This window comes from Misgurnus anguillicaudatus, chromosome 12, assembly GCF_027580225.2.
Source record: "Misgurnus anguillicaudatus chromosome 12, ASM2758022v2, whole genome shotgun sequence".
Lineage (NCBI taxonomy): Eukaryota > Metazoa > Chordata > Actinopteri > Cypriniformes > Cobitidae > Misgurnus > Misgurnus anguillicaudatus.
Genome location: NC_073348.2, coordinates 39,005,691 through 39,019,269, shown reverse-complemented (window position 1 = coordinate 39,019,269; position 13,579 = coordinate 39,005,691). Strand labels below are relative to the sequence as shown.

The 13,579-nt window shown below is 42.5% G+C and overlaps 1 protein-coding gene and 1 long non-coding RNA gene across 5 annotated transcripts in view; one reads left to right on the top strand and one right to left on the bottom strand.

Annotated features, from left to right (window-relative positions):
• Positions 1–13,387, bottom strand: part of mn1a (meningioma 1a) — a 29,127-nt gene extending 15,740 nt beyond the window's left edge. The window contains exons 1-3 of one of the 2 annotated variants that reach the window (XM_055207502.2): positions 9,352–13,387; positions 5,112–5,172; positions 3,192–4,496 (exon numbers count right to left, since the gene is read on the bottom strand). In XM_055207502.2, the coding sequence (XP_055063477.1) occupies positions 5,162–5,172; positions 9,352–12,445 (3,105 nt within the window). In that variant the 5' untranslated portion in view covers positions 12,446–13,387 and the 3' untranslated portion in view covers positions 3,192–4,496; positions 5,112–5,161. Of the gene's footprint in view, positions 1–3,191; positions 4,497–5,111; positions 5,173–9,351 lie in introns of those variants that run through there. The other variant, XM_073874585.1, reaches the window with a different exon arrangement.
• Positions 7,707–13,579, top strand: part of LOC129446461 (uncharacterized) — a 51,612-nt gene continuing 45,739 nt past the window's right edge. For all 3 annotated transcript variants that reach the window (XR_012372656.1, XR_012372657.1, XR_008645190.2), the window contains exon 1: positions 7,707–8,182. This is a non-coding gene — a long non-coding RNA (uncharacterized lncRNA). The remainder of the gene's footprint in view (positions 8,183–13,579) is intronic.

Genomic DNA, 13,579 nt, shown 5'->3' with positions numbered 1-13,579 from the left:
TTCAAAACCCGCGTATGTATCATTCGCCCCCGCGAACGGAGAACCGATGCGACAACATGGGCGTTTCCAAAATGAACCACTAATATAACTGTTAGATACTTTCATATACTACTGCACTTTCCAAATATTACAAACAAATACACGAGTCACTTACCACAGCTGTGAATCACTCCTGTTGGCGCTTCACGAATCTCGACCGTTGAAGATCCCACAATGCATTCTGAAAATTTGAAATTTACAGCAATACTCTGTATATTGGGTTAAACCGCCAAGCGGCCCCACAATGCATTGCAGTTTACAGCAATTTTCTGTATTATAAGAAAAACAGTCCGCTGCTGTAAAATAATGCTGTAATTTTTACAGCAATTCGTTACAGTGTAACCATAAATCCTCATTAACATATTTAGTTTTATGCTGTAAAGACTTGATAATGTTTAATGTAACGGTTGCCAATAAAAACATAAATATAAATCTACAGTAAGTTACTGCAAACGGCTGCCAGCAATACTGTAATTTCTACAGACATTTTAACAGTGTACCATATCAACTCACTGCTTCAGGATACTGATGTAAAACCAGTCGGAGGATCAATTACCTGCTGATTAAATCAGTGGCGCATTTTATATGCACATATTAAATGCAAATGTCCCTCACGTCATCCGCTACGTCTTCAGCGAAATTTATCATCATTACAATTATTGAGGACTCAAGTATGTGACAATCAACCAATTACCTCTCCCCCCACCCGACAATTCTAGGGTAGATAAGACACATGGGAAGTCTTTACAACCAATCCAAAACCATTAGAGATAATAGAAGTGTTGAGTGAATCCAAACAGCCTAAACTGCCCCACGACACTTGCTTGCTTAGCCAATAGAACACAAACAAAAGGAAGTTTAAGACAACCTGGGCTAAAGCGGGGGGAATATATATATATATATATATATATATATATATATATATAAAGATTCCAATGCATTCCCAAGAGCTCCACTCCACCCCCCGTCCTCATTCTCTTCCGAAAAAAACTTAAAAACTTCTCTCCCTTTTCAACCAACTTGCTTTTGGATGAGCTCTCCTTAAAAAGATACCAAAATCTTTGTTTATTCCCATTGTTCCGGAGGTGGGGGGTGGATTTTCCTTCTCTGTGCCGATTTCCATCGGCTCTGCCCAGCTATTTAAGTGTGTATTGTGAAGGCTGACCTATGAAAAATTCAGGGGACAGACAGAGACCCAAGCCAGTGTCTCTCCTCCGTTGGGCTCCTCTGGGATCATTGGGCTATGGGAGACACTGCCATTTGCACACCAATTGCTGAATCCCATTCTTAAAGCCAAGCTGGGCTTAGATACCCCTCCTCCTATCCTGCCCTGTCTCCCGTTCTCCAGCGGTCCCACCATGGTGTTCCTCTGTGAGGCGAGATGAATAGGAAACCTGCTTTGGGACAGAATGAATGCGCAGACTGTCAAGGCTCTCAAAGGCCTGCAATTTTCGAGCCACTCGTGTTGCATATTAACATGTATGTGAGGACTAAACCGTGCGGTCGCGCTCCGGCAAACACGCACGGTGGATGGGGAACGGGGAAACCTAAACAAACATGTGAGAATTTCTCAGGTTTGAAGAGGTGAAGGGCTGTCACGCTCGCTTTGCGTTGCGAAAGCGTTCGTGACGTGGCCACAAAATGGCTGCGGTGAAATTTGTTGTTTTTGTTCGAGACCGATCACGTTTGGATACACTTGACGGAAATCTCAATAGTTAAAACAGTTTTAGTTTTGTTTAAATGCATAAAAACATTTAGGTAGAACAATTTTTTTTATAAATTACTAAAATAAATGTGCAGAGCAGATATAACCGTTTAAATTTGTTTAACATTGTTTGCTTTATATATATAATTCCCATCCCAGCATTTATGTTTTAATGACTGTTATTCTGGAATAGTAACAATAAAGAATGATTCGGTGTGTACAAACCTTTGACTGGTCGTGTAATTACATCAGACGGCTGTGGTAATTAAAACAGCGCTCATCTTTCAATTAAACCAAACTCTGGGGCTTTCTAAAAATGTTCGCATGCGATTAAAGCTTTTTAAGAAACATCTGCATCTTTATTATCCTAAATTAAAGTATATTACCATTTGACCTTGTTTGCTAAGTTTTTCTATGTTTGTCACGTGGAAAAATTAAATCAAGTTTTTGTGAAATATAATCACAGGTTATAACTAGTCTCACAGTGACAGTCAACAATAGTAAAAGCAGAGGCCTACAGTCATCTCCAAATGGGAAAACTGTCTCACTGTAGCTCCAGTAAATTGGAAAAACAAGGACAAGAATGTCTGGCGCCAGCCAAAGAAAACGCACCTTCGGCCTAACTGCGCTAGGACATTTTTCAGACTGCGTTTCCTGTGAAAGATTCCGTCTCTTAGACGGTGCGTCACTCTTGGGAATCGAAATCACCGCGGTATTGAGTCCGTTTGAATACGGCAGTCTCGAGGTGTGCATTATTAACAGTGCACACCAAAAAGTTAGGTTGCAAGTTTGAAAGAAAATATACCGCTGCTTTAAACATCAACAAAATTGTCCTTATTTTGCATTAATAGATTTCACAGACACGTTTGACAGACATTTTGTTTAATTCTCTACAATAAACAAATCTGAGTCCTGCAGTTGCACTTTAACATCTGCTCACAACGAAATCCCCAAATTCTATTCATGAAGTCTCCATGTGTTTTGCTATCATCAATAAGCAATGATTTACACGAAGAACAGTGAGGTAATCACGATCAAGATACTCTAGAGACTTCACCACCCAAACCCAGCAGTTTCAAACCCGTCCAAACCACTGGAGATTTGTAGCTGAGCGTTTCACAAACAACCTCCTGTCATTTGACTTCAGTTTAACCCGCTCCACTCTCTCGAAAATATTTTCCCACTGTTTAAGATTAGTTCAGGGCAAACATAAAGACTGCATTTCTCAGGCAATATCTCGAACCCGGTGCCCCTTAATCAAACAAAAATGGATGGCTGCTTTGCGGTCCTCGTCGCCATTTAAGACTAAACTTTAAGCCGTGGGTCTTTGGTAGAGAGAGTGTGCTAATTTAGGTTTCTCTTGGGAGGAACGCCACATTTCATTGGAAAACACTGAATTAAATGACAGCAGCTCCGCGGAGGAACAAGTAACGCTTGGAAAAGTGCATCATTTACAACATATTTATTGTTAATAACTGATCCATAATATACAGGTTATTTACAAAAAAAACTCTGCGGGCACAAATAACTTCACTTTAAGCTTCGTGTATATCACAATAATGAGAGAAAAACGAAGAAAAGAGGTAGAACAAGAAAACGGAGAGGTGTCGAAGACCAAAAAATTGGTTAAAGACCTTTTTCTCTCCAGAAGAAAACCTATTTTCTTAAAAGGAAAGTCTTTTGTCACGAACCATTGTCCTCGCTTGAATAGCCTGCCAATTCCAACTAAACATATTCACCATCAGTTGGTTTAAAGGCAGAGGGAAGCTCGGGGTCTCAATGGAGGCTCGGTAAGGAGGGAAAACCCAGGCAAAGCAGAGTTTCGACTTGAAACAATGGCATTCCGATGCTGGCCAGGCAGGGTCACAAAGGGATGTTCTCAGGGTGAATATCAAATTTCCAAAAACAGTAGGGAGAGGAGAGAACCCCCACTGGCCTTTAAAAGTCAAAAGGTTGACCCACCACAGACATGGAGACTGGTGCTGTAGACCTCGGATATAGAAAAAGGGAAGCTTTATAACGGGGAGCTGACGTCCTCTCGTGTGAAGGAATTCTTTTTGGATGCTTGGACGATCAGTTTTTGTTCTTTTAAATGGGAAACAAAATGGGAATAACATAACAAAAAATAAAAAATAGCAATTGTAAGGGGAAAAGTCAGTTTTTCTGTCAATAGAAGTCTTTCGAAATGTTTAGATATGAATAAAGAAGCTTTGCTGAACAAACAGAGAGAATAAATATTTATAGAGAGAGCAGGACTCTCTTAATATCTAATCTAAGCCTCACTCGGAAGTCAAGTTACAAAAAAAATGAGGTAATCCAAACAAAAACGCAACAACGGTTTTAGAGGATAAAAATACACTAAAAGCAATCGAGCCTCGCTGTCCAAGATTCCAGTCTGATGTGCTTGTGTGTTTCCTGTATCCCACTGTCTCTCCTCTCCTGCGAATCTAAAGAGATTTTGTTGGCCCAAAGATTTGCTTTGCGGACACCCGGAGAGCGTCGTGGCTTCTCTAGTGCTAGTAAAAAAATAAACGGATATCCAATTGATGCTGGAAAACACCAAGCCGACAGTTTGAGAAAGCAGCCGGCTGGGTCCCAAAGTGGTTGGAGTTGTTCTGGATGAGTTTGGGTCGCATCTGGAAGCGAATGAAACTGCGGGGGGGCCTCCACCCCCCGGTCCCGAAAATCAGGGCACCGCGGGTGGCTTCCCTCTGGGTCCCTCCCCCATCCCCACACCGAGATCGTGCAGCACCTGTGGAGAGCGCACACAGAGACGCGACACATGTCAGTCATTCTGTCGCCGTGGAAATGCTGCGGACATAAAAAAAAAGCAACGGGAGACACACAAACTGTGGGACGGTTTGACGAGACAGATGGTGCGGCGTCTGCATCTGATTGCGTGAAAATCAAGTAAGTGGGTACGAATAATAGAGCGCAGCAGTGACCGCTTCGGTTTCGGAAGTATTTTTCCCATTAATTTTCTCCGTAAGGATTTTGAAATAATTTTTTTGACAGCCCTGAGATTAAAAACTACGATTCGAACCAAATTTCGGAAAATAGGGGGGTAAGGTGCGGGAATTTGCGATTTGATCATTTTATGCAAATACATTACTCGCAGTGCATCATGGGATTGGACGCAGGAACTTTTCTTATAGGTGGAGCTTAAAATTAAACCAAATTTAACGTTGAGAATACAGATTTTCTACAGTAGCAAAAATCACGGTAGGTCTTGAAAGGTTTATACGTTGTCATTACGAATCAATTTCTCTATGGGATTTGTACTTCTGGAACCCTGCTGTTACGCTCTGTATGGCAGAGAGGAAAAGAAGTCAATGGCTTTTCCTGTGATGACGGATAGATTTGTTACCTTTTTAAGTGATACGCTAAAGAGCCACTTCTGGCCGTCTGATGGTGCTTCTACCCATGTCCTGTGGGGAGATAGAAGAGAAAAACAAATTAAGATCACATCACAGCACTGACGTATAGGAAAAAAGAAAACACTTGTTGCGGTAACTTGAATTAATAGTATTTCAAAAGAACCCAATTTTTTGTTGTTGTCTTTCGGAAAACAAACTTGACAAAGTTAAGCTACAGTGATGACTAATGGGCAGCTGGTACAACCCCATTCAACCTTTTTCTTTTGTAGTCCACCAAGAATAAAAAAACCGTCATGCAGTTTTGCAACACCAAGAGGGGGAGTAAATGACAGAATTTTCATTTTTGGACGAAGCGTTTCTTTAAACTCTCATCTCGCAAATCATCCCGACAGTGCAGACTTCATTACTCAAACGCTGGGATCGTATCCATATCATTGTTACACGGCTATATTCCAAGTCTCTAAACAGCAGCCAACAGAACTGCAGGGGACACAGTGGGTGTCTCCCCACACAAGAGTGTGAAAATAGCTTGGCACTAACGTTCTCTTTTACATAAACTAGTCCCTCTAGAACCTGTTTTTATATGCTGTTATATGGATTGAATTTCCATTGACAAATTAGAATGAAATTATTCTAAAATATTCTAAAGAGAGCGCGGGACCCAAGCCAAGGGATATGAAAGAGCTTTTCACAGTTTTCGAAGGCCCAGAGCACTGAAGGAGTTTCACATCAGAGCCCTGGGGCCGTCTCCACCGACCCCCCCGCCGTCCCCCACCCCCTCCACTACCGTGGACAGGGATCGCCTTCATGAGCACTGGGCCTAGTTTTGGGAGAGGGGAAGGGCTGGAAACCGGGCCAGCTGTGGGGCCCAGTCTGGCTGGCTGACTGCTGTCGGGATGGTTGACTGCTCTGTCTGGCTCTTAGACATGTTCTCTTGGCCAGCGCAACACATGCGCTAAAGCGTACGCATGGAAAAGCAACACCCTTCTGCTCCATATGCAGTTCACAGGCAAGCTCTCAGTTTTGCCTGGTCACTTACAAATGAGGGGGAGAACTTGTTGGTTTATGTTTCAGTGGGTGGGGTCGTTGAGAAGAACGTTAATGATCTTAGAAACACGTATGACAATGACGACAACTCATGAGGTGACATGGAAAATTAACTTCTTGGCTTCAAGCTTCGGGGGCGACCTATTCGTCATTTTTTTAACAACTCTATCAAACTCTTCTTAAAAACACTACTATACAGTTTTTTAAGGAACGGTTCACCCAAAAAATGTATTTAATGGTTACGTTTTTAGCAGCATAAATTCCAATCCGCGTTTGTTGTGTGGAAAACAAGACTATCATACAGGGTGGGGCGAAACGAGAGTAAATAATGACAGAATGTTCATTTCTGAGTGAACTTTTCCTTAAGTTTAGTTTAGTGAAGAGCGATGACGCACCGTTCAAAGCTTTTGGTCTTGCTGGTGCATCTTTGGCGGTACACGCCTGTCTTTTGACAAAATGCAAAAGCGGAATTCGGCGCATGCCAAGACAAGCAAGACAAGATCATGTTTTTTTTTCTTTTCCACCCCGACATTCCTCATGGAAAAATGCTGCGTATCACACCACGGCCATGGGAAAACAGTCTAATTAATTCTGCTCTGCAAACAAACACTCCCATGTAGAGGTGCGTCTGCGCATGTACCACACACTTACAAGATCATATCAATCACATGAGCGGAAGCTGTTGAATTTACTAAAAATCAATTGCATGCAAATGGTGGCAAGGACTAACAGATGAGTAAAGACTTAAAAGTGTGCTTCTGCGACAACGTCACACGCTTTACAGACCAGATTTTTTGGGTAAACGAGAAATCAAAGATATGGATATTTGGATAAATCCAGTTTGGACTTTGAAGTTCTATGATTTTTAGGACCCACTGAGATATCTTGGTTTGTTGACAAATAGGGAAAACCATCAAAGATTTTAAAATTCATTTATGTAAAGGATGTGCACGTTACACGGAGTTTGGAGTTCACGCTGTTTGCTGATTTTTTTTCCACACGGATATCAAGCCATGTTTTCTCTTCACATCAAGGATGTCCCTCCCTCACAAAATGCATCTCTATACCTGTGTTCTAAACCTGTTTCTGGAGTGTTGTTTTGAGTCGTTTTCCCAGGAGACCATTGCATCTTCTCCTTTGTTTTCTCTCTGTCCTGGTCTTTTAGTGTTTACTCTCGGAGCCACAAAGCTGTCAGAATATCCGACAGCCCCCGTTTGAGAAATTGCATCTGACAACCTTCTCTATTTATTAGGCAAAACGGTAAAAACACACTCTGAGCTGAAGCTCGCTTTTGACTTTCTGATGTGTAGTCTTGCTCGCAAACGAATTCATAACTGCATTTTTGTTGCTTAAATATGTGTTCTGCATTTGGTTGTTTCATTTAATCATAGCCAGAAATTATTGCAAAGTTTATACAGTAAAACACATTAAAATGATATAATGTAAGAGTACCACAAAAATGCTATACATATAAAAAATAAGAAGAAGAATAGATAACAAAATAAGACTGCAAGTCTAAGACATTGTGATAAAAAAAATTGTGATCCAAGAAAAAGCTCCCTTTAAAGAGGATTATTAGATTTTTAAAAACAATAACATAACAATAAAAACTCAACCTGAGGCAAAACATGAAAATAGAGATTTATGCAAAAAACAGGTTTGTGTTTTTTGTGGTATTTTGGATGTTAAAATGCATATCCTTGCTGATTTTATAAGAAAATAATTCTGTATTATTGCTTTCCTGCAATCCTCAACTATAGAGAAAATAAAGTATGCCCTTCACGACTATGACGCGACACATATCTAAATATGACACGTGTGATGGCGCGAGGTGACAGGAAAGAGAATTGTGAGGTAAAGGCGCGCGAAATCTTGGCCACGCGCCTGAATGGCTCTGTTTAACCCGGCTTAATAACGCCAATGCGAGCTCGAACATGTCTGTAGGCAAATTATTGGCAAACTCCAACGATTTTTATTTCCAAAATAACGCAAACACAGCCACGGACACGTTAAGGTACTTAGTGTCTCTCTCTCTCTCTCTCCCTCTCTCTGTGTATGTGTGTGACCTGTGATGCTTTGGACTGAAATATTACACCTCTAACATAACATCTGAACGGCCGGGTAAAGTTTCCCGTAAATAAAATAAGAAAACCTGAGGTAAAAAATATCGATGGACCAGAAATAGATTATGGAGACCAGACTTATCTAACGTATTTTTTTTTAACACTGCCGGTCGCTCTTATCAGCTTTGTGCATTCATTAAAACCGAGTTCCTGATATTTACTTCAGATTCCTGTTTATTTGTACTATTTACATTTCAGTTTTTATATAACACAGCTATAATATCTTTTTTATGTAAATGAGTAACGAAAAATATTATAAAATATTTAGATACATTATAAACGATGTGTTACATATTTTACCAAATATCAGGAATATTAATATTTAAGAGCATTATTATTATAATTTTTATAATTTATTATTAATAATAGTATTGTTTAATAATTGTAGCAGTAGCAGTTATTTTTACTGATGATAATTCTAGACAAATGCATACAGATAACTTATTTGTCAAAACAGTTAATGTAAGTTGTATTTAAGACCAATAAATACACTATTATAAAAAAGAAATAAATTGATGTGTGTGCGTATATATATATATATATATATATATATATATATATATATATATATATATATATATATATATATATATATATATATATATATATTGGTAGGTAAGTAGATATAGATACACACACACACACACACAAATACACACACTCTGTACTAAGGAGATGTCTGCCTTTGTAATCTATAATAGTGTACATATTTTTTATATAGTTATATATGTATAAATAAAACTTTACCACCCAATTACAATTGAGATATAATCACATAGGCAAACAATCTTCTCAGTACAGACAGTCAGTGGGTAAGTTATTGTTTTTTTCTCATTCAGATTTTTGCATCCTCTTTTCTGTCAGCTGTAGACAGAGTGTTTTAAAGTGTGCTAATTAAAGCTCACTTCTGGGTGACAGATTAGTTGTAAATGGGTCCCTGTGCCTGAGGTTAAGCAACCTAAGGTTGTTCATTATTCGACCATTAAGCCATCAAAGTAAACTCAACAGTCCATAAAAACACCAATTCATCATGCTCTCACTGCAAGTCAATGAAGTTTACCTTCTTTGTTGTCACTCTGGCCTCGTGCTCTATCCCAGAATCCCAGGCACTTGTCATTAGCGGGGTCCTCTATCAGAGCCTTGTTGCCGGGGACATACCAGGTGGCATGCTGCTCTGTCATGAGAGCGTCAAGGTCAATGGAATTCACAGAGCCCTTGCCTGCAACCGGGCTGGAATTGGCCATGGCACACTCTCCATTTAGTCCAGTCTGACAGTCAGCCTTCTTGCCCGTTTTCCCTCCCATCGGCTGGTCCTCAGAGATGCTGAACTGCTGTCTTTGCAGCTGGATTTGAGCCTGCAAAATCTCTAGAGGATGAACCTCGTCCTGGCCGGCGTTGCTCAATGGCGTCCGCACCTGTTCCATGCACGGAGCGTCAGCGTACCCGGCTCTGTTTTCAGAATTACACTTCACGCCGGCTCTGCAAGGTCTCGCATCCTCGTTGTTGTAGTTTGGGCTCGCTTCATCTAAATAATCCATGCAGGGCGAAACGCCATCCGATTTGCCTACGCTTTGAATTCCGCTGTCCATGGAGGTCGCCAGGTCGGGCTTTCCGAAGGAAGGGGAGACCATGGCCCTCTCTGGAGTTTTACCCCTGCTCTCCATGCCCATGTTTATAGCGGAACCTTGCTGACTCGGGCTGACAACCGGGTTACTGCTACACTGAGGGGAGAAGTTTCCGGGACTTATGTGCCCGCTATCACGTCTTTTCTTCCCCCTCCCTTTGCCATTGCCTGTTGCCATTTTACCCTCACATACAGACTCCATGTTGTTGTTTGGGGAAAGGGTGCTAGCTTCCCTTTTCGCCATCTGGCCCGTACCACTTTGACCTGCCGTCGTATTGTTGTTATTCCCAGAGCAAGGCGTTTGACTGTTCTGAGAAGCATTGCTCTGAAAATACTCTGCTCCTGGGCCGCAAGCTACACTACTGCCATTGCTATTTATGTCCTGCTCAACCTGACCTGCTTTGCGTTTGGCCTCATTTTGACTTTTCTTATTAAAAGTCACATTGAGGTTCGGGGCCCCAAGGCTGGCGATCATATTCTGGCAGGCCGTGGAAAGAGCTGCCAGACAGCTTTGGCCAAACACACTGTCTTTTGTATTGGCTTTGTTCAAATTCCCCAAAGAGAGGGCCCCAAGCTTATTGACTGACAGGTGCTGGCTGGAGAGGTACTCAGGATGGGCGGAATAGTTCCCTGGAGAGGAGCTAAATCCTGGTGGATTGCTTTGGGGGGCTCCCTGTTGATTTGGCCCTCCAGGAGGGAAGCTATGCTGCCTCCTCATAGCCATGCCTCCGAATTCGGCCGGCCTCCTGTCCACGGGTGCGCCCGACTGCATGTTGCCCTCATCAGGAGACTGCATCTGCAGAGGATTGCTGACATTATTTTCGAATGCATGATGTGCTCCTGGAGAATTCAAAGACTGCATGTCCATGCTTGTGACACCTTGTCTAAAAATAATGTTATGTCCGTTCTCTGTCTGCTCCAGGGCATGAGTGTTTGTTTCCCTACAATGTTGCTGTTGTGGCTCAGGAAACCATGAGTTTTCTTGAGGTAGATGGGGACTGTCAAAGTTTCCATGAAAATTATGTTTTTTCTCAAAATTCGACTGCGACACATTACCCAGAGGCCCTCTGCAGCCCATTCCGTTTGATGTCACGTTCCCGTGGAGACTTAACTGCTGCAGGTCGGGTTGCCTCATTCTTTGCTGCTGGCTCCTCGATGCCATTTGTTTGATCATCATTGCCGCATTTTGTCGTCGCTGCAGCGGCTGTTGTTGTTGCTCTGGGCCGGAGCTCAGGGGTAGGGGGCCTGATGGAAACCCATCCGTCACGTGAGATGTGAAGTCCCCCATGGGAGAAGGAAAAGCAGAAGGGGAGAGATGGTTCTCAAGACCAGGGCGATTATGTAAGCCATTGGTTAGGGGGTTGCAGCTCTCTCCAGCCGAGCCATTTGGGAGATCAAACCGTGGCCTTTTAGCCATATTTAAATAAGGCAGTGAGCTAAGGTGAGGGTGCTGGGGGGGTTGAGGTGCTAGCTGAGGGACATCAAATACCGGCTCCCCGAAGGGATTCATGTTATGGCTGTTCAGTCTGTGTACCGGCCGATCCATACCGTGCTGCACCATAGGGCCTTGAAAGTCTGTATTGTTCGGTCCATATTCAGGTGTGTGATAAAACCGAGGAAGGGCAGGGGAACCAGGGTTTTGCCTGGCTATGGGTCCGGCTCTTTGCTGCGCCATGAGGTGATGTCTAGCATTAACCCCTGGATCCATTTTCCCCCTGTTACCAAATCTGTCAGAAAACACATTTTGCTGAGGTAGCTGCTGGTCGACTTTAGAGCCTCCCATCATGGGCCCTCGAGAACGATTACAGGTAGAAAAAGGACCCCCGACCGCTTGGTTCCCTGTTTCACAATAGGAAAGTTTGGGCTCCGTGGACTCGGCGTTAGAGAATCCAGTCATATCAAAATTCCCTGACAGAGGATCAGAGGGAAAACAATGCTCTGATCCCCCCATCCGGCCCTGTGGGAAAAGCCTGTAATGTTCAAGTCTGTGCGTTTCGGGGGATGAGGAAGGCAGGCCGTGAAACGAAGCAGCGCGGTTAGGCGACTGGTCCAGAGGCAGACATGGCGCCGGAACGGCGTGGTTACCGTTATGGTGAGGTTGAAACTCGGGCATTGCGGCCATTCTCTGTTGCTGCTGCTGCTGCGAGATGCATTCTCGTGACTGTGCTTCAGCGAGCTGCTGACCAAATCCTCCTTCAAACATATGCGGGTGACCTGCATTGTTGTTATTAAAGCCCATGTGTCTGTCCCCATGCAAGCAAGAGGGCACGTTGTCCTGGTACAGATGTGAATGCTGCTCGTGGTTAGGCGGTTGATGGTTGAATGGTCCTTGCATGTGGAGTTGATGTTGTGGCTGAACTCCCATACCAAGCATATCCCCATGGCCATGAGTCTGGAATCCATACTGGTCTCTGTTCGACATGAAGTTGAGTCCCTGCATGGGGGATTCATTTAAGGGGCCCATCATCGGCTCCACAGCTACCGACGGCCCTTTCATATGAAATCCAGCACTGTTATAATTGGAGTTCATTTTCAGTTTGCACTGGACTTGAATTCCTTTGTTTCTGTTTGTGTGCCAGCAAGTTTAAAGAACGATTAAAAAGAACAATCCTTTGCAAAAATGCAGTCCATTTTATCTACTTCCACAGAGTAATTTTTTCTCATGTATCTTCTTTCCCAAGGGTCCATGTTAAGAGCCAATTTAAAAATGTAAATAATTACAACAGCATTATTATACTACCAAAAACTAAAGATTTTCATTTCACATGCATATGCGTTACGATAATACTGCGTAAATATTTAATGACGTGAAAGTAACATATTAGGTGACGTTAACTGGAAGTACCTCAGTTCCAACAAAAAAACGCACAGCTTTACATCCAAGACGCATATAAACCTGAATATACCCTTAGAGAAACGGGTCTGGAAAACGCACATCTCAAATAAAAATCCTCGTTTACGTTATTAATCGATGCGTAACGATCCCGAATCCTTCAACACAAATCCAACGGAGTGCAAAACGGAGCTCATGTCCCATCTTCACATTTCCGATGCGATGCGCGCACAAATTATTTTGAATAAAAAACTCAAATGCACGCACAAAAATAAACAAAATGCATTAAATGTGTAGTCCAATAAAGAGAACTTTGCGCGTTCGTTCCTTCCTATGAGAAAAGCGTATACTCAATGCAAAGCACAGTGCCTTGTGTGCGCGCCTTATAAACTGGAGAGCCGACGGTTCCTTTTGTTGTCACAGTATGAAACGCGTTCTCCAAACGAATTAAACGTCCTTTTCTTTCATTTCGTCCGTGCAGTCCGCGCAATCCATGCTATTTGATCAAATGCTTCAGTCTCCAAAAAGGCTTTTTTCATCTATCCTTGTGTCAGATGTGTTGACCTCCGGCTATCGGCAACAAGTTTGACATTCCCTCATCTATTTCAGCGCTGATTTCTCACCAATGCCTACACAGGGACACATGCGCAGGGGGCGGTGCTTCGCGCACTGAGGGCGGAGACTGACGCACAGGGGAGGGCCTTCCTTTAAGGAAGTCTAACAGAGATATAATGTATATATATTAAAGTTATCTTGTGTAAATATATGGTCAAAAGAAGCATGTTTTATTCTTCAACGATAATGAAATAGCCTAGCGCAGATTGTCTTATT